The sequence below is a fragment of the Meriones unguiculatus genome, chromosome 8, assembly GCF_030254825.1.
Source record: "Meriones unguiculatus strain TT.TT164.6M chromosome 8, Bangor_MerUng_6.1, whole genome shotgun sequence".
In the NCBI taxonomy this organism is placed as follows: Eukaryota; Metazoa; Chordata; class Mammalia; order Rodentia; family Muridae; genus Meriones; species Meriones unguiculatus.
Genome location: NC_083356.1, coordinates 102,127,724 through 102,142,003, shown reverse-complemented (window position 1 = coordinate 102,142,003; position 14,280 = coordinate 102,127,724). Strand labels below are relative to the sequence as shown.

The 14,280-nt window shown below is 38.0% G+C and overlaps 1 protein-coding gene across 4 annotated transcripts in view; it reads left to right on the top strand.

Annotated features, from left to right (window-relative positions):
• Positions 1-14,280, top strand: part of Fap (fibroblast activation protein alpha) — a 71,718-nt gene that overhangs the window by 16,003 nt on the left and 41,435 nt on the right. For 3 of the 4 annotated variants that reach the window (XR_009593864.1, XM_021637085.2, XM_060390269.1), the window contains exons 3-10: positions 1,072-1,170; positions 2,068-2,162; positions 3,033-3,107; positions 4,471-4,523; positions 8,400-8,472; positions 9,140-9,260; positions 10,252-10,406; positions 12,537-12,640. Coding sequence is in view for 3 of the 4 variants with exons in the window: in XM_021637085.2 (XP_021492760.1) it covers positions 1,072-1,170; positions 2,068-2,162; positions 3,033-3,107; positions 4,471-4,523; positions 8,400-8,472; positions 9,140-9,260; positions 10,252-10,406; positions 12,537-12,640 (775 nt within the window). In the remaining variant the exon portion in view is untranslated. The remainder of the gene's footprint in view (positions 1-1,071; positions 1,171-2,067; positions 2,163-3,032; positions 3,108-4,470; positions 4,524-8,399; positions 8,473-9,139; positions 9,261-10,251; positions 10,407-12,536; positions 12,641-14,280) is intronic. The other variant, XM_060390270.1, reaches the window with a different exon arrangement.

Genomic DNA, 14,280 nt, shown 5'->3' with positions numbered 1-14,280 from the left:
AGTAACGGGGGAGGAGCAGGAAACGCTGGTAGGGGCAGTCCTAGACCTGCTGAGACCTGTAGTCCATGTTTAGAATTTTTATCTTCATAATGAGAGTCATGGCAAGCTATGCAAGACTGTTAGCAGAAGGATAATATTATGGTTCTCGTCTTTAACAGTTTTATTTTCACCTGGGTGAATGCCAGACTCATAAATGCTATTTTGAGGTATTGGGCTTTCCTGTAACTCTGAGGTTCTAAGTGGTGGCCTGGAGAAGGAGCAGGTGGGAGGGAGGGAGGGAGGATGGCAGCGGGACCATGAAGGTATATTGAGAGAGCATTGCCTTATTGCCCATCTGGCTTAACCTGACTGTCATGGGGCTTTCTAATGAGCTTCCAAGGAAATAAAGTCATGTTTAAAACAAAAATACAACTGCATAGAAGGATTCACATGTAGAAGAAATTTTGCCTGTAGCTTGAGCTCTAGAAGGTTAGCTTTTCCACAAATTTTCACACAATTTTAAGATACTTACTGTGACATTCTTTGTCCAGTTTCTTCTCAGAAAAGTATGCATCAGGGCTAAGAAAATTGTCTGCATTCACCATAGCCCTTCTTAAAATTTCAGAGGAGGGGAATTCTGGCTGGTCTCATTCAACTAAGTGGAATTCTAAAATGTGCCATTGAAAAATGAATAGAAAACCAAGCCAAGCTTTGCAAGTGTGGAAATGTGGTACAGAGAAGGGTATGGGAAGCTCGGGGCTGCTTCTTGCATTTAGACTCAGTTATGTAAGGGCCGAAGTTGTTGGAACTATACCTCTTTTCCTAGAAGTCCTTGAGAGGTTTATTTTTACTGCCGCCTTACAGTCTTCACCTTCTTCTACACAATTTCCGCCCACCCCCCAAGACTGTCAGAGGACTTCCCTAAGTCTGGGTTGCCCTGTTAGCAAACACACTGTCTATTCAGGAGCTAAACAGGCACTGCAATAACAGAGCATCTCATTACCTGAAGAAGAACAGATGAAAAACACGTTTAGAATTTAGTTGGGCTATTAACCTTGTTGCTAATAATATGTTTCTTCCTCCCCCCCTAAGTTCCCAACTCTGAAAGAAACACAAGGAGAGCTCTCACTCTGAAGGATATTTTAAATGGAACATTCTCATATAAAACATATTTTCCAAACTGGATTTCAGGTAAATGGTCATTTCTTTTCTCCTGGGAGTTTGTAAAATATACATTCTTTTATGGTCGGTGCTAAGGCTCTTTTAGAATAGCTGGGGCTACTGTTCACCACTAGATATGAACAAAGAAACAAATTATTCAGAATATCCAAGGAACGTTTTATACCACCATTCATTCTGGTCTGGCACAGTAGTCGTGAAGCGACTTTGAAGCTTAGCAGGAAAGCAGAAGTTAGGAATGCTGTGTGGGAAATTGTCAGTGAATGACACTGCTCTTAGGAATAGGAAGCAGGTCCCTACCTCGGGGGAATCATGAGAATTTTAACCAATGGGAGAGTCCGTCATTAATCTAGACAATCTAAGGACAAGACAGCCTCCTCCCTGACAGAAATACCTTTAAGGGTTACAGCATTGATGCCTGTAGTTCTTATAATTAGAGTGTGGTCAAAGATATCTAACCAAAGAAATGGTAAGATTAAGTAGAGAACATTATACTACTGTCTACAAAGGATCATTTACCAAGATAGAGCATTATCATTGTTCATTTTAAAAAAGAAAATTCATGTCAAGTATCTGTTATGCTAAATCAAAACAAAGGCCAAATAAAGTTTATTTTCCTTATTGCGAAAAAAAATTGCCATTTTAAACTATTTTACCTTCTTTTAGTTCAGAGAAAATAAAATTTTGTTTCCAAGCACCCCAAATCAGTTAGAACACGGTTGCTGCTGACAAATGTGTCGTCTTTACAAGATGCAGAAAGAGTATATTTTCTTCCCTTCCATCAGCAGCTTCAATGTGCTGGACAGGGAGGAAAACGAGGTCTATCTCTGGAGCAGAGGGGATTCTGTTGTTATTCATATTTTCTTTAAGAGCGATCACTTTATGTTTTGCTTTCTTTTGCATTTAAAGAGCAAGAATATCTTCATCAATCTGAGGATGATAACATAGTATTGTATAATATTGAGACAAGAGAATCATATGTCATTTTGAGTAATAGCACCATGGTATGTATCAGCATCGCCTGACGCCCCCAGAAACCTTTGCAAGCACCCCACTGACCCAGGACCACCTTCAGATTCTTATGGTGATCTGGATACAACCTGTCTTCCCACCTCCATTCCTGGTGCCTTCTTCTACACACACTGAATCACTACCCTCTTCTTATGCTTCTACCCCATGGTATCTTTTTCCCATATATTTCCTAAGATTTGAAATAGGAACCTAGAGTCAAATGAAAAGAGATTCAACTCCCATAGTTAGTGTGAAACTTTGGGTAAGTTATTATACTACTCTGCCTTGATATGCCTTAGTTTTTTCTACTGTAAACTGAGGCCAATAATACTTCTTTAGGTTAATATAAAAAGCAAATCAGATAGCATTGAAAAGTGTGTAAGAGATTGCTGCATGTAGAATAAATGCTCAGTGGAAGATAGCTGTCATGTTTGGTGCATGCTACTCTGTCTTCCTGGGCTTTCAAGCCTCCTACATCTCTACCCCAAGGGCCTACTAATCTTTCAAACTGAGCCCACAGAATATCCTTGCAGTCTCTGTAACCAACTATCCTCTCATTTCAACTCCATCACTTGCTGCTTCATGCCTTCTCAATGTTAGACTGCATCGCTTTTATAACTTTTTAATATGCACTGTCACTCATCTGCAAGATTTAATAGTATATGCTTTTGAAAGTGCTGTTTTGTAAAATTATATCCTCCCATAGTACCTAGTAAATTCCCTTGTATGCACTAGTATGGTACCTGCTTATTAAACTGCATTGAAACTGTGTGAGTACATCAATGAAATTATGTGCCTTTAGAATGTAATTTTTATGAAGGATATTTATTTCTATATTCTAACCAACTTCTTCATAATTTCAGAAAAGTGTGAATGCTTCAGATTATGGTTTGTCACCTGATCGGCAATTTGCATATCTAGAAAGTGATTATACAAAGGTATCAACTATTTAATTTCGATATATACATATATATAATTATTTCTCCCATTAACATACAGGGTGGTGTATTAGAGAAAGAAAATTTAACTGAAATTAAGAGAGGAGGCTCCTACCACTAGAAGTCTATACCCATATCTAGATATGTAAAAGAAATCAATGAATTCATAACTCACAGCTGAAACATACACAATGCTTTTTAGGCTGGGTATCAGGTTAATCTCAAGTAGCAGAAATCACTTTTTTCTGGGGTAAGACGATTTTATTTAGGACACTGACATCCATCAGAAATGGAATAATTATGCTGGTATTGCTAGAACTCTGACACTATAACACATTAGTTAATTCTTGCCCAGTTTAACCTCACAAAAACTACACTGCTATTCCAAATGGAAGAATCAGGGCATAGTATGTTGTTGTATAAAGTCAGACACAAGAGTATACAGTCAATATACTACAGGAGAGGGCTCAGATTTGCATATCTGAAAGTCCAATCCTCTAGTGTTACTGGCACTGAATTTTCTCTTCCTGAATAAATAAGTGGTAGATAGAGGACAATTCTCTCACTTCTCCCCACGTGTGACAAAAGCACAAAGCAACTTATTTTCACATTAAAATTCTAGTAGCGCTTGAGACCAAGAAACTTTCTCTTTGACTACACTTTTCAGATCTTCCCTGAGGTGAAGTTTCTCATTAAGCTTTCCTTCTTATTGGGATGGCAAGTCATTCTGACCACTACCAGGGTGCTCAGTCAGGGACTTATTCTCCAGTAGCCCAGGTCTGGTGACCCAAATCCTCAGAAATATGTGTTTCGGCCTAAGGGAGCTTGCCAAGAGATTGAAAGCCCTTTAAGAAACAGAATCTAAAACAATGCTTGCGCCATTCACTAAGCCTGGCCCAGACACAGAGAGATGAAGAACAGCTCTGCTCAGGAGGGGTATTAAGCTAAACTCCCCTGTGTTTTAAATAGATATGCCCAAAGAAAGAAGACATTGCATGAAATTTCTTCTAACCAATTTTAAAGAGTATTATCCTTTCCAAAGCATGCCGCAGACAGTAGAGGCTATACATACTATCGGGGTCCTCCTCAATCTACAGAAACATTCTGAGGACCACTCATGTCAGAGATAAGCTATGAAATAATCACTTTGGGCATCTTTTTTATGTAGTGAAAGTCAGATCACACTGGGGTTCCCCCTGGGACCTGGACACACAGCACAAAAGTAGACAGTACAAGTAAATGAAACCCTGCTCTGCACTGAAACACATCTACCCTCGAGCCCAGTGAGGACTGGTCTTTACAAACGAGTGGCTGACTGAGCTTTTAAAGCTTCGTTCTCTGCCTTTGCCCCTCTTCCTAACAGGTCTGGAGGTACTCATACACAGCCACGTACCACATCTACGACCTTCAGAATGGGTAAGCCATCACTATTATGTTCGTGTAGCGCACACCAAAGACTTCTAGCTACATTGTCTCGTTTCTGAGAGTACCTACGTAGTTTGCAATAAATGTCAACCCACAAAGCAGGACAACCAACTCTCCTATGATGTATTCACCTGTTTATTCGAGGGCTAGTATGCATTTAGCATACAAAAGAGCTTTAATTTTCCTAAGTTCAAAGAGAAGATTACAGATGTGCTATCTATAGAAATAAAAACATATAAACAACATATAAATAAACACTAGAAAGGTTTTTTTTTTAATGCATGGAAATGAGACTGTTTTAAGGAGGGAGCTCATCAGCTTATCAGGTTAGAAAGAGGCAGGAAAAGGGAGGTACGGCAACAGCCATTATCTGGATACATACTCGTTGACTTGAAACTGATTATTTTTAACATGACAAAATGCTTACTCTAATGCTTAAAGTGTAAAATATCTCTTAATTATAGGAGGAGTAGAGATCACCATTTATATATTATTTTCTTTATTTGTATGTAAATTCCAACTACATGAAACAATTAACAGTTAAAAGAAAAAAAATTAACGTACAGGAAGATTGAAGGACAACATTCTAGATAGAATAGTATATAATGGCTTCCAGGCAGAGAGAACACAAAGTGTTAAAAAAAAAAATAAGTCTTCAGTATCTCACTTCAACTGATGCGAGGAGAGCTCCCTGCTAGAGGATGGTGTATAAGGTTGAAAAGGAACTGAAAACAGGGACCAGTAATAACCAGGTAACCATTGAAAAGAGTTTAGATCTATTTTTTGATGACAAAAGGAAATCACTGAAGGATTTTATAGGAAATGACATGATCAGATTTGCACTTTAGAAAACTCACTCTGGCTAATGGAGGAAATGGATTAGTTTAGTTACTCATCTTAATATGATACCCTCTATGCTGTTATATAAAAAGTAGGAATAATTATATGTCTTGAAAAAGGATTGAAAAGCCTCTTCTGGTCTATTTCCCCTTTTGTCAAGCAAAGAACTTTTTTTTGTTCATCTCAATGTTTTAAATGTTTAGAGAAGAAACAAGACCTGGTTTTAAAAACATAGTCTCAGCTGATTTCATGAATTTGGCGCCTCTTTTTTGTTTCAATACCACCATTAGAAAAGAGTATTTACAGAGTTCTATAGCCTGAAAATCATATATAGAAAAAATGCAAATGAACTGCAAGAACCAAGCTTACTCCTCAGAACCTTCAATCTGCTACGATGGGAACTGTAGCATCGCAGAGGCTACAATGAAAGCCTTATTCAGGCTTTAATTGTGCCTTTGTTTCTGTTTTTGTTTTTTAACCATTTAAAAATTCTCGATGCTTAAATTCACTTGAAAAAGTACCCAAATAAAAATATTTTTAAGTAAAACGATGATCATTAATTTCTTAACAATAGCTCTGAGAAGATTTATATCCTGGAACTATATTACCTATTTTGCTTGTCTGTAGTATATTTAGTCAACCAGTTTTGTTTTTGTTGTTGCTCATTTGTTTATGTGTGGATTTGTCTTGGGTGTCTTCTATTTCTTATTTTAATTTAGTTTTATTTATATATTTATTTATTACTATTTATTCACTTTGTATCCCTGCTGCAGCCCTCTCCCTCGTCTCCTAGTCCCATCCACCCTCCCACTTCTCCCCCCCCCATGTTCTTTCTCTAGTCCACTGATAGGGGAGGTCCTCCTCCCCTTCTATCTGACCCTAGCTTATCAGGTCTCATCAAGGCTGGCTGCATCATTTTCCTCTGTGACCTGGCAAGGCTGCACCCCCCAGGGGGAGGTGAGCAAAGAGCCAGCCACTGAGTTCATCTCAGAGACCATCCTATCTTCTATTTCTTAATGACTATTTAATTTGCCAGGTACTTTTGGCCAAGTAAAACAGTATCATTTTAGTTGGAGATGACAAATTGCTTGAAAGTCAAATTTTGATTTAATACCATTAATCCCATGTCTTTGCCTCTGAAGATGATTATAATCTCTAAGCAAAAGCTATTTGCAATTGATACCCACTGGCACAGAAGAAATTACTTTTCTCCCGTGGAGTGTCACTGGGGTATAACAACAAAACTCTAGAGCAAGCCCCATACCAAGGAGTATTTGACCATCACAAAACAAATCCCATAGTTTTTGTTGTGGTGGCCTTTTTGTGTTGCATTGGCACTCTTTGCCTTATTTTTTCATTTTTATTTTCATTTTTGTGCTTTTTGAAAGAAAGAGAGAATATCCAGTTGGGTCGGTAGAGAGATAGAATGCATCTGGGGGAAAGCGAGCTCAAAATACAGTTTATGAAAAAAACTCAAGTCTAGCACAGAGTAATGAAGAGAGCTCTGGTTTAAGCAAGGTGGGAATTCATAGATGACAGCTTTTATAATACATCCCCTGTCTCCATCTTTCATGGCATTAGAGACTCCTAAGAACACAAAATGACAGCTCAGGTGGCTTTCTAATCATAACCAGACATGCAACTGGAATTGCAGCTTGTCATTGTTTATGTCATTGCATAGCGTAATTGCACTCCATAGAGAAAATGTAGGCAGTGCTACAGCATCAGTCAAAAGTAAGATGAACTTGGTACAGGACTGTAAACCAAGCGAAGGATGCCTTCTGCCTCATTACCTTTCCTACGCCCTGATATTTCCATTGCATCCTTGCTCAGGACTCCCACTGCAATCAGCCTTCAAAATGTCCTTCCTCCGAGGGCATCATGTTTTCCAATCAAATTTTTCCTCCTTGTCGGGTGTTGTTCTGTGTGACGTAATAAAGTCAGTCAAGATAAAGTGTATTACAGATCCTCCCAGGTGTTCAAGTGTGAGGGAGTGGGGAAGGTAGAACTGAAAGGCTAATGGGAGGCTCCAGGTGAAGAGTCTGTTAGCAGAAAAGAATGGCGTCTTTTTGGTCGCAGGAGTAAATATGACCCTGCGGTCCCCCAGAAACAGTCTTGATGCGACTTCTAAGACCATTTTCAAGCAGTCAACCTGTGGAAGATTAGGATTCTCTAGTACATAAACATTTCATGTATCCTCATTGAAAAGCTGCAAGAGCCCCACTATGCAATTCACTTCACTGGAGCCCGCAGAGGGACGCTAAACATCAAAGGGAGATTTTTCGGCCAATAGCATATCTGAAATTTCCCCATGGGTGGAGAACTTTGCAAGCTTAAGGCACACTGCCCAGTATACGATCTGTTTTTCAGTTTAGCTTGAGATCAGATGTTCCTTTCCTTTTCTGATTTCAAGTCAGATCCCTGGGGAGATTGTCAAATGGCATCTTATTTTCAAAAATTTGAAATTCATATGCATTCACAGAGATGGGGGTTGTGAATGAGAATGTGGAAGAGCACTTAAACTTGAGTACAGTTATAGAAACTCAGAGCTGGAAGGCACATCAGCGACCATCTTAGTCTGGTGTGTGCAAATTTTACAGTCTCAGGGGTTAAATGACTTGAGCTTTATTTGGGGTCTGCCCAAGAACTAGCAATGCAATTTTCAAGTCATTATCATCGCTCTGTGTTTCACGCTGTCTTCTACAAAACAAAGGGACTCTATTAGACAATCCCTAGATGACCAGGCCTGTAGGTGTGTTTTGCTTTTACTTCACTGTGAAGGTCTGAAAACAGAAGTTAGGTGACTTTTATGCAACCAATGAGAGCCGCTCACCTTGCATGGCTTTAACTTTAAAACCTTACTCCCATCACTCTTCCTTTGAACTTGTAGAAGTGGGAATATTCCATACAGACGTCCTTAATTTTAATGGTTTGTTTACTTACTGTGTTTGTGAAGAATTTATTTTTATATTAAACGCCAAGAGTTGCTGTGTTTTTATATATTTACTTTTCTTCCTTTCTTTCTAGGGAATTTGTAACAGGATATGAGCTCCCTCGTCCAATTCAGCATCTATGCTGGTCGCCTGTTGGGAGTAAATTAGTAAGTGTTTAGATTATAGAAGTGTTTAATCATTTAAATAAAAGAGGAGCCATTTGATTTTGGCCTTTGTTAAATTTCCCTGCCTAAAAGTTAAAAAAAAAAAAAAAAAAGATACATCATGACTATTTCAGTGGCTAAAAACGGGAAGAGTTTGGATAAATTGAAACCCGCTTGAGAATTCCGCAAAATCTCAAGCTCATGGATAGACTTCTTTAAATATCGCAGTCAAAAACTTTATCCTTATACTCAGCCAGAATGCTTTGTGCCAGAAAACTCAGGAAAAATATGGTTTTCACAAGTTTCCCAGACTAGCTTCAGACAACATGAAATTTTGTCCAAGCTCTTATTTAAGGACTCTAAATAAAGATTGGATCTGGCTAGCTATTAATATTCAGGGATTTATTTGACTGCTTGTCAATATGTACACTTACTTATTAGATAATAAAATAACTATATCACAGTAGAAATTATTTCTTTTTGGTGCAGATTTTTAAAATCATAATTAGCGTTAATGTGGATTGATTACATTTTTAACCTGTCAAATTATTTTAGTTGTGAATTCTTTAGCATCTAAATTACCAGTCCTTTAGAAGACAGTAGGTAAATAACAAAATATGTTCTGTATTATGGAATTTTTCCTTATCGACTAATTTTGTACCATTTCTAGGCATATGTCTATCAAAACAATATTTATTTGAAACAAAGACCAGGAGACCCACCTTTACAAATAACTTATACTGGAAGAGAAAATAAAATATTTAATGGAATCCCAGACTGGGTTTATGAAGGTAAGCTATATTTAATTCTTTTCTACTGCTGAAGTGTTAGGATTATAACTAAAACTGATTTCAGATATTCAGCAAATATTAGTTGAATGAAATTATTTCTAAATGAGTGTCTGATTTCTGAAAACTGTTAATAGGTTATGAATAGAAGGTAACTCATCTTAAAGAATGAAATCTTGTCAGAGACTGGTGGAATCTATATTCATGGATATTACTATAAAGCGCACAAGACTTATATTCCAAGAAATATTCGGTCCTTAGCTACTGAATTAGTGTGTTATCCCGTGTTTGTTTTGCTTAAGAATGGAATACTCCCCAACGCTAAACAATTACATTATTTGCAAGAAAATGTTCTTAGTTTTTTTATATCGATATCCTCTTGAATTTTATCCTTATTCCAAGTCACGTAGGACACAGGACTTACTTGGATTTTAATAGGTTTTCCATTTTCTCTTCCTCCAGCCCCTTTCTTTAAAAAGGTATCTGTATGTGTATATTTTCACACATACACATACACAGGAACAAATTAAACCTGGTTTGAAAAACTTCTTAGGAATGAAACTTAACCTTCCCTGGTAATGTCACTTGCCTGTGGAAGCACAGCTGGCCATGTCTGCTTTAGGTATCGGCTACTTCCTAGTCTGTCTTGCCTACCTAAGTCTGTAGTACAGCTGGTTTAGGCTACTTTAGGTTAATTTTTTAATTGCCCTAAGGGGAAAATTAATTATTTCTGATGTGTTTATTATTTATTTTGAATGTTACATTTCTTGTTAACAGCAATTACTAACAAGACTAGTTGACGTTTGATATAGAAGGGAGTTTAAACTATTCCTCTTAATTCACAGAATTTTTTTAATAACCAAAACATGGTATATGTTTATATACATTAAAAACATGATTTAAGTTTAAAAAAATCTGTTTAGAAGTATTAACAATGATTTTAAGAATAAGCTATAATTGTAAATAATATGCAAATACTTATTTTTTTTTCTAGAGGAAATGCTTGCTACAAAATACGCTCTTTGGTGGTCTCCAAATGGAAACTTTTTGGCATATGTAGAATTTAATGATTCGGAAATACCAATTATTGCCTATTCATATTACGGTGATGGACAGTATCCTAGAACAATAAATATTCCATACCCAAAGGTATACAAGACACTTTTAATAGAGGTGTTCATTCCCTTTGTGTCAAAATGAGCAATCATTACCATGAATAGAGGTGCGATCAACATATTTGGAAAGCTTCTTGTCCTTGTGCATTGGAAAGCAAACACTTTACTGTGCTCTATTGTTTATGTGGGCATCTGTTGCTGTGGACATCTGGCTATGCTGGAAGAAGTGGTCTTTGCAAAGTCTATTGCAGAATCTTGAAAGAAACATATGGTCTAGATCATGGAGGAAAAACAAGCTTAAGAGTTAGTTTTAATTTTAAATATATATATATATATATATAAATGTAATGTTCCAAATTCAGGGTAAAGTTCTGTTTCACAGTTCCCTCTTGAATTCTCATGTAAATGCAAACCAGAAAGGAAAATTCAAATATTGAATTTGATATCTTTGTCAGGTATCATCAGGCACATGCTAAGGTCTTTTGTGGACAGGTAAGTAAAGGTTATGAACCTCCACTTTTTTTTCCTTAAGGCAGTTAATGAAAGTAAACATCATGTATACTTTTTATTCGGTTCCAAGACTAGAGGAGAAGGACCCAAGTGTTCAGCAGAATGGTTGAGCAACAGGGAGGAAGCATTGTAACCTATTTTTAATTTAGACAAAGGATGAGAGAGGAAAATGAGGAAATGAATTTACCTCATGTAAAAGTTTTGATATTTTTTAGAATGTGATATATATATCATAGCTCCTGGTGCTTTTACTTGCCAAACCCTATTCATGAATGACTCCAGTGGGTCTGTGTATAAGGCAGGATGGATGTGGCATTTGCAAAAGTGGCTTTTGAAACAAGCCAAAGACACCCCAGAGAGAGAGAAGTAGAATTGTAATGTTTATGTTAAGAAAAGGGAGGAGATAGGAAATGAGTGTTGAGATATAAGTCCCCTTTCAAGGACTGTAGAAAAAAAAAAAGGAAAGTTGGAGATGCTTGGAAGTGAAAAGCTTGAGACTTGGAATCCAAAATTAAGAGAACTGCAACGTTCTAGAGAATCAGTGTGAGCAGGAAGACATGGGGACACTCAGAACTGAGAAGCGACTGCCAGTTATCCGGAAGTGTGTACCTAAGTCTTCATGTTTCATTGCAGACGAGGGATGCTGAAACCTCTAGCACTGGATGCAGAGATGAGAAAATTTCAAAGAACCAAAGAAGTCTTAAGAAAGACTTTAGATCAGTGATTCTCAACCTGTGAGCTGCGACCCCTCTGGGGTGCATAGGACCCTTTCACAGGGGTTGCATAGGACCATCAGAAAAAGGCAGATATTTACATTACAATGCATAAAATGTTACAGTTAAGTACTGATAATTTTATGGTTGGGGGTCACCACATCATGAGGAACTGTAATAGAGGGCGAAGGCGCTGTGAAGGTTGAGAACCCCCGTTTTAGAGGTCTGCAGACAGCACCGAGTCATCGAATACTGCACACCCAATCTTTGCAGACCTCAATTTTGTTTGAATTGTGAGATTCTCTCGGAAGTGAAATAACATCCATTCAAAGACAGTGTCTAGGCATGGGTTGTATGCAGCCGTGTAAATTGTAGGCACACAAAAACACAAGCCGAGAAAAAGTGTAAAAGCCCTGGGCACCTTATTTGGTAGTGAGATGTCTACTATCCTTTGGGAAGGAAGCAATGGCAGTGGGCAGTGAGCAAACTGGTCATTCGATCGAAATTGTTTGGCAGAAGCAAAGTGGTGTTTTCTTTAGTTTGGCTTTCTAGTCTCTTTCAATCAGGCCTTCTCCCTGCTCTCCAGAGCACACAGGTATACTATTTAGCACCATCTTAACAATAATGAGACACGTCTGGCTCGAAAATCAGGACAGAGCGCGGATTGCAGACATGTACTTTCATATCCCAATTGCTTCTCGTATAAATCAAGTCTCTTATTAATCCCCTGAAATACAATTGACTCTTTGATACGACACTGGTAATTGCCATGCGAGTGAGATAGAAACTGGGTTCCCGGCCGCTATGCAGACGGTCTTCAACTGTAATGTACTTAGCTTTGTTCACTTATTAAAATATGCCTAGAGTCCAAAACTCTCTATTGATCATAAGTAAAGTTGTATCAGCTTGTAAATTATCTTTTTTTTTTTTTTTTTTTGCAGGCTGGAGCTAGGAATCCTGTTGTTCGTGTCTTTATAATTGACACTATCTACCCTCAACATGTGGGCCCTATGGAAATACCAGTTCCAGAAATGATAGCTTCGAGGTCAGTGATCTCAGATCCCTCTCTCATTCTTAACCAAGCAGTAGCATGTTGAACTTTGTATACATCACAGCTTAGACTTCTTTGCAAGCGAGTTGAAGATACACCAGCCAGAAGCAGAAAATTAGCATGCAAGATGCATGCAAATTAAAAGTCACAAATAAGTTTCTTGAACTAGTTTTTAAAATACCCTGTTACTCATTTAAAGACTCATTTAAAGGTGACCATGGTGATGAGTCTAATGCTTTCTGGGGTTTTCCTCAGAGACAGAAATGTAAACTTGGGACCGACATGCAGACTGGAGAGTTCACCAAGTCTTCAGCATAACTCCTTTAAAGTCTGGTCGACTTTCCCTCAAGCCAGTGTTTCTGGATATATGTGCATCATGCGGAATTGTAAACCAGATAAGGCGACCCTTCTCAAATATTAGCGCCGTCCTGCTTTGCTGTAGTCCGGTTTGACTATCTAGCTACAGAACTGTATGTGAAGGAACTGTTCACTGACAAAAAATTAAGTCTTTGAGCTAGAGAGGTGTCTCCGTCTTTAAAAGTAGAGTGCTCTGTGGAAGACTGGAGTTTGCTTCACAGAACCCCCACAGTACAGCTCCAGGACAGCTGGCTGCCGCACTTTTCTTGCCTCGCAGGCACCGGCCCCGTGTGCTCAAGCCTACCCTCAGACCAATGCATACTCATATTCAAAAATAAAGCATTTCTTTTTTGGTTTGGTTTGGTTTTTGAGACAGGATTTCTCTGTGTAATCAGAAGCCTGGCTGCCCTGGAACTTACTTTGTACACCAGGCTAACCTTGAACTCAAAGAGCTCTGCTTGCCTCTGTCTCCTGAGTAATGGGATTAAAGGCGTTCACCATCACGCCCAGAAAAAAAAATCTTAAAAAGGAAAAGAAAATGAAATGTTCTCACTTCCCTAGCATACTTCAGATACACCTGTGTGACCTTGACTATAGCAACCTTCCAGGCTTAGGTCTCGGTTCTCTTGTCTTTCTGTTTGAATCTGGTAAAAATGAAGTATTCCAAGAGCCTCATCTGCCTAGCACAGAGGGCTTGGGTCTTCTCCAGCTACACCAAAGAAAATAAGACAATAAAACAGAGTAAAATGATTGATCACAACAACATGGTTATATATAAAATCTCCTATTTGAGTATATATATATATATATATATATATATATATATATGTAATTTTTCATAGATGTCAAAAGTAATGGTGGAAACAGTACATGAATCAAGAGGTGTTTTCAGCCCTCTCAACTCATCTTTACATATTTAAATCAGTACATTATTATTTGACATTTTTGCAGAAACAGATACAGGGCTAAATAGTTTCACTGAGGTTAGCTAGCATGAGGTGAGGATTTGAGAAGACATGTCTAGCAGATGTGGGGACTAGCCACTAGCTCGGGGACAAATTAAAAAGTTCTGCAATTCTGGCTGTACATTTTCATTCACAGACAAGTACAATCATCACAGTCATCTACTGACACTTAAGTATGTTACAAATACCGTCGAAGCTATTTGCATCATCCGATTATTACTAACATGATCTCAACACTTAGCCATGATAACAGCTAAAATGCGGCTCCCACCAATAAGCCGTTGGAGACAAAGATGATCTTTTCCTCCATAC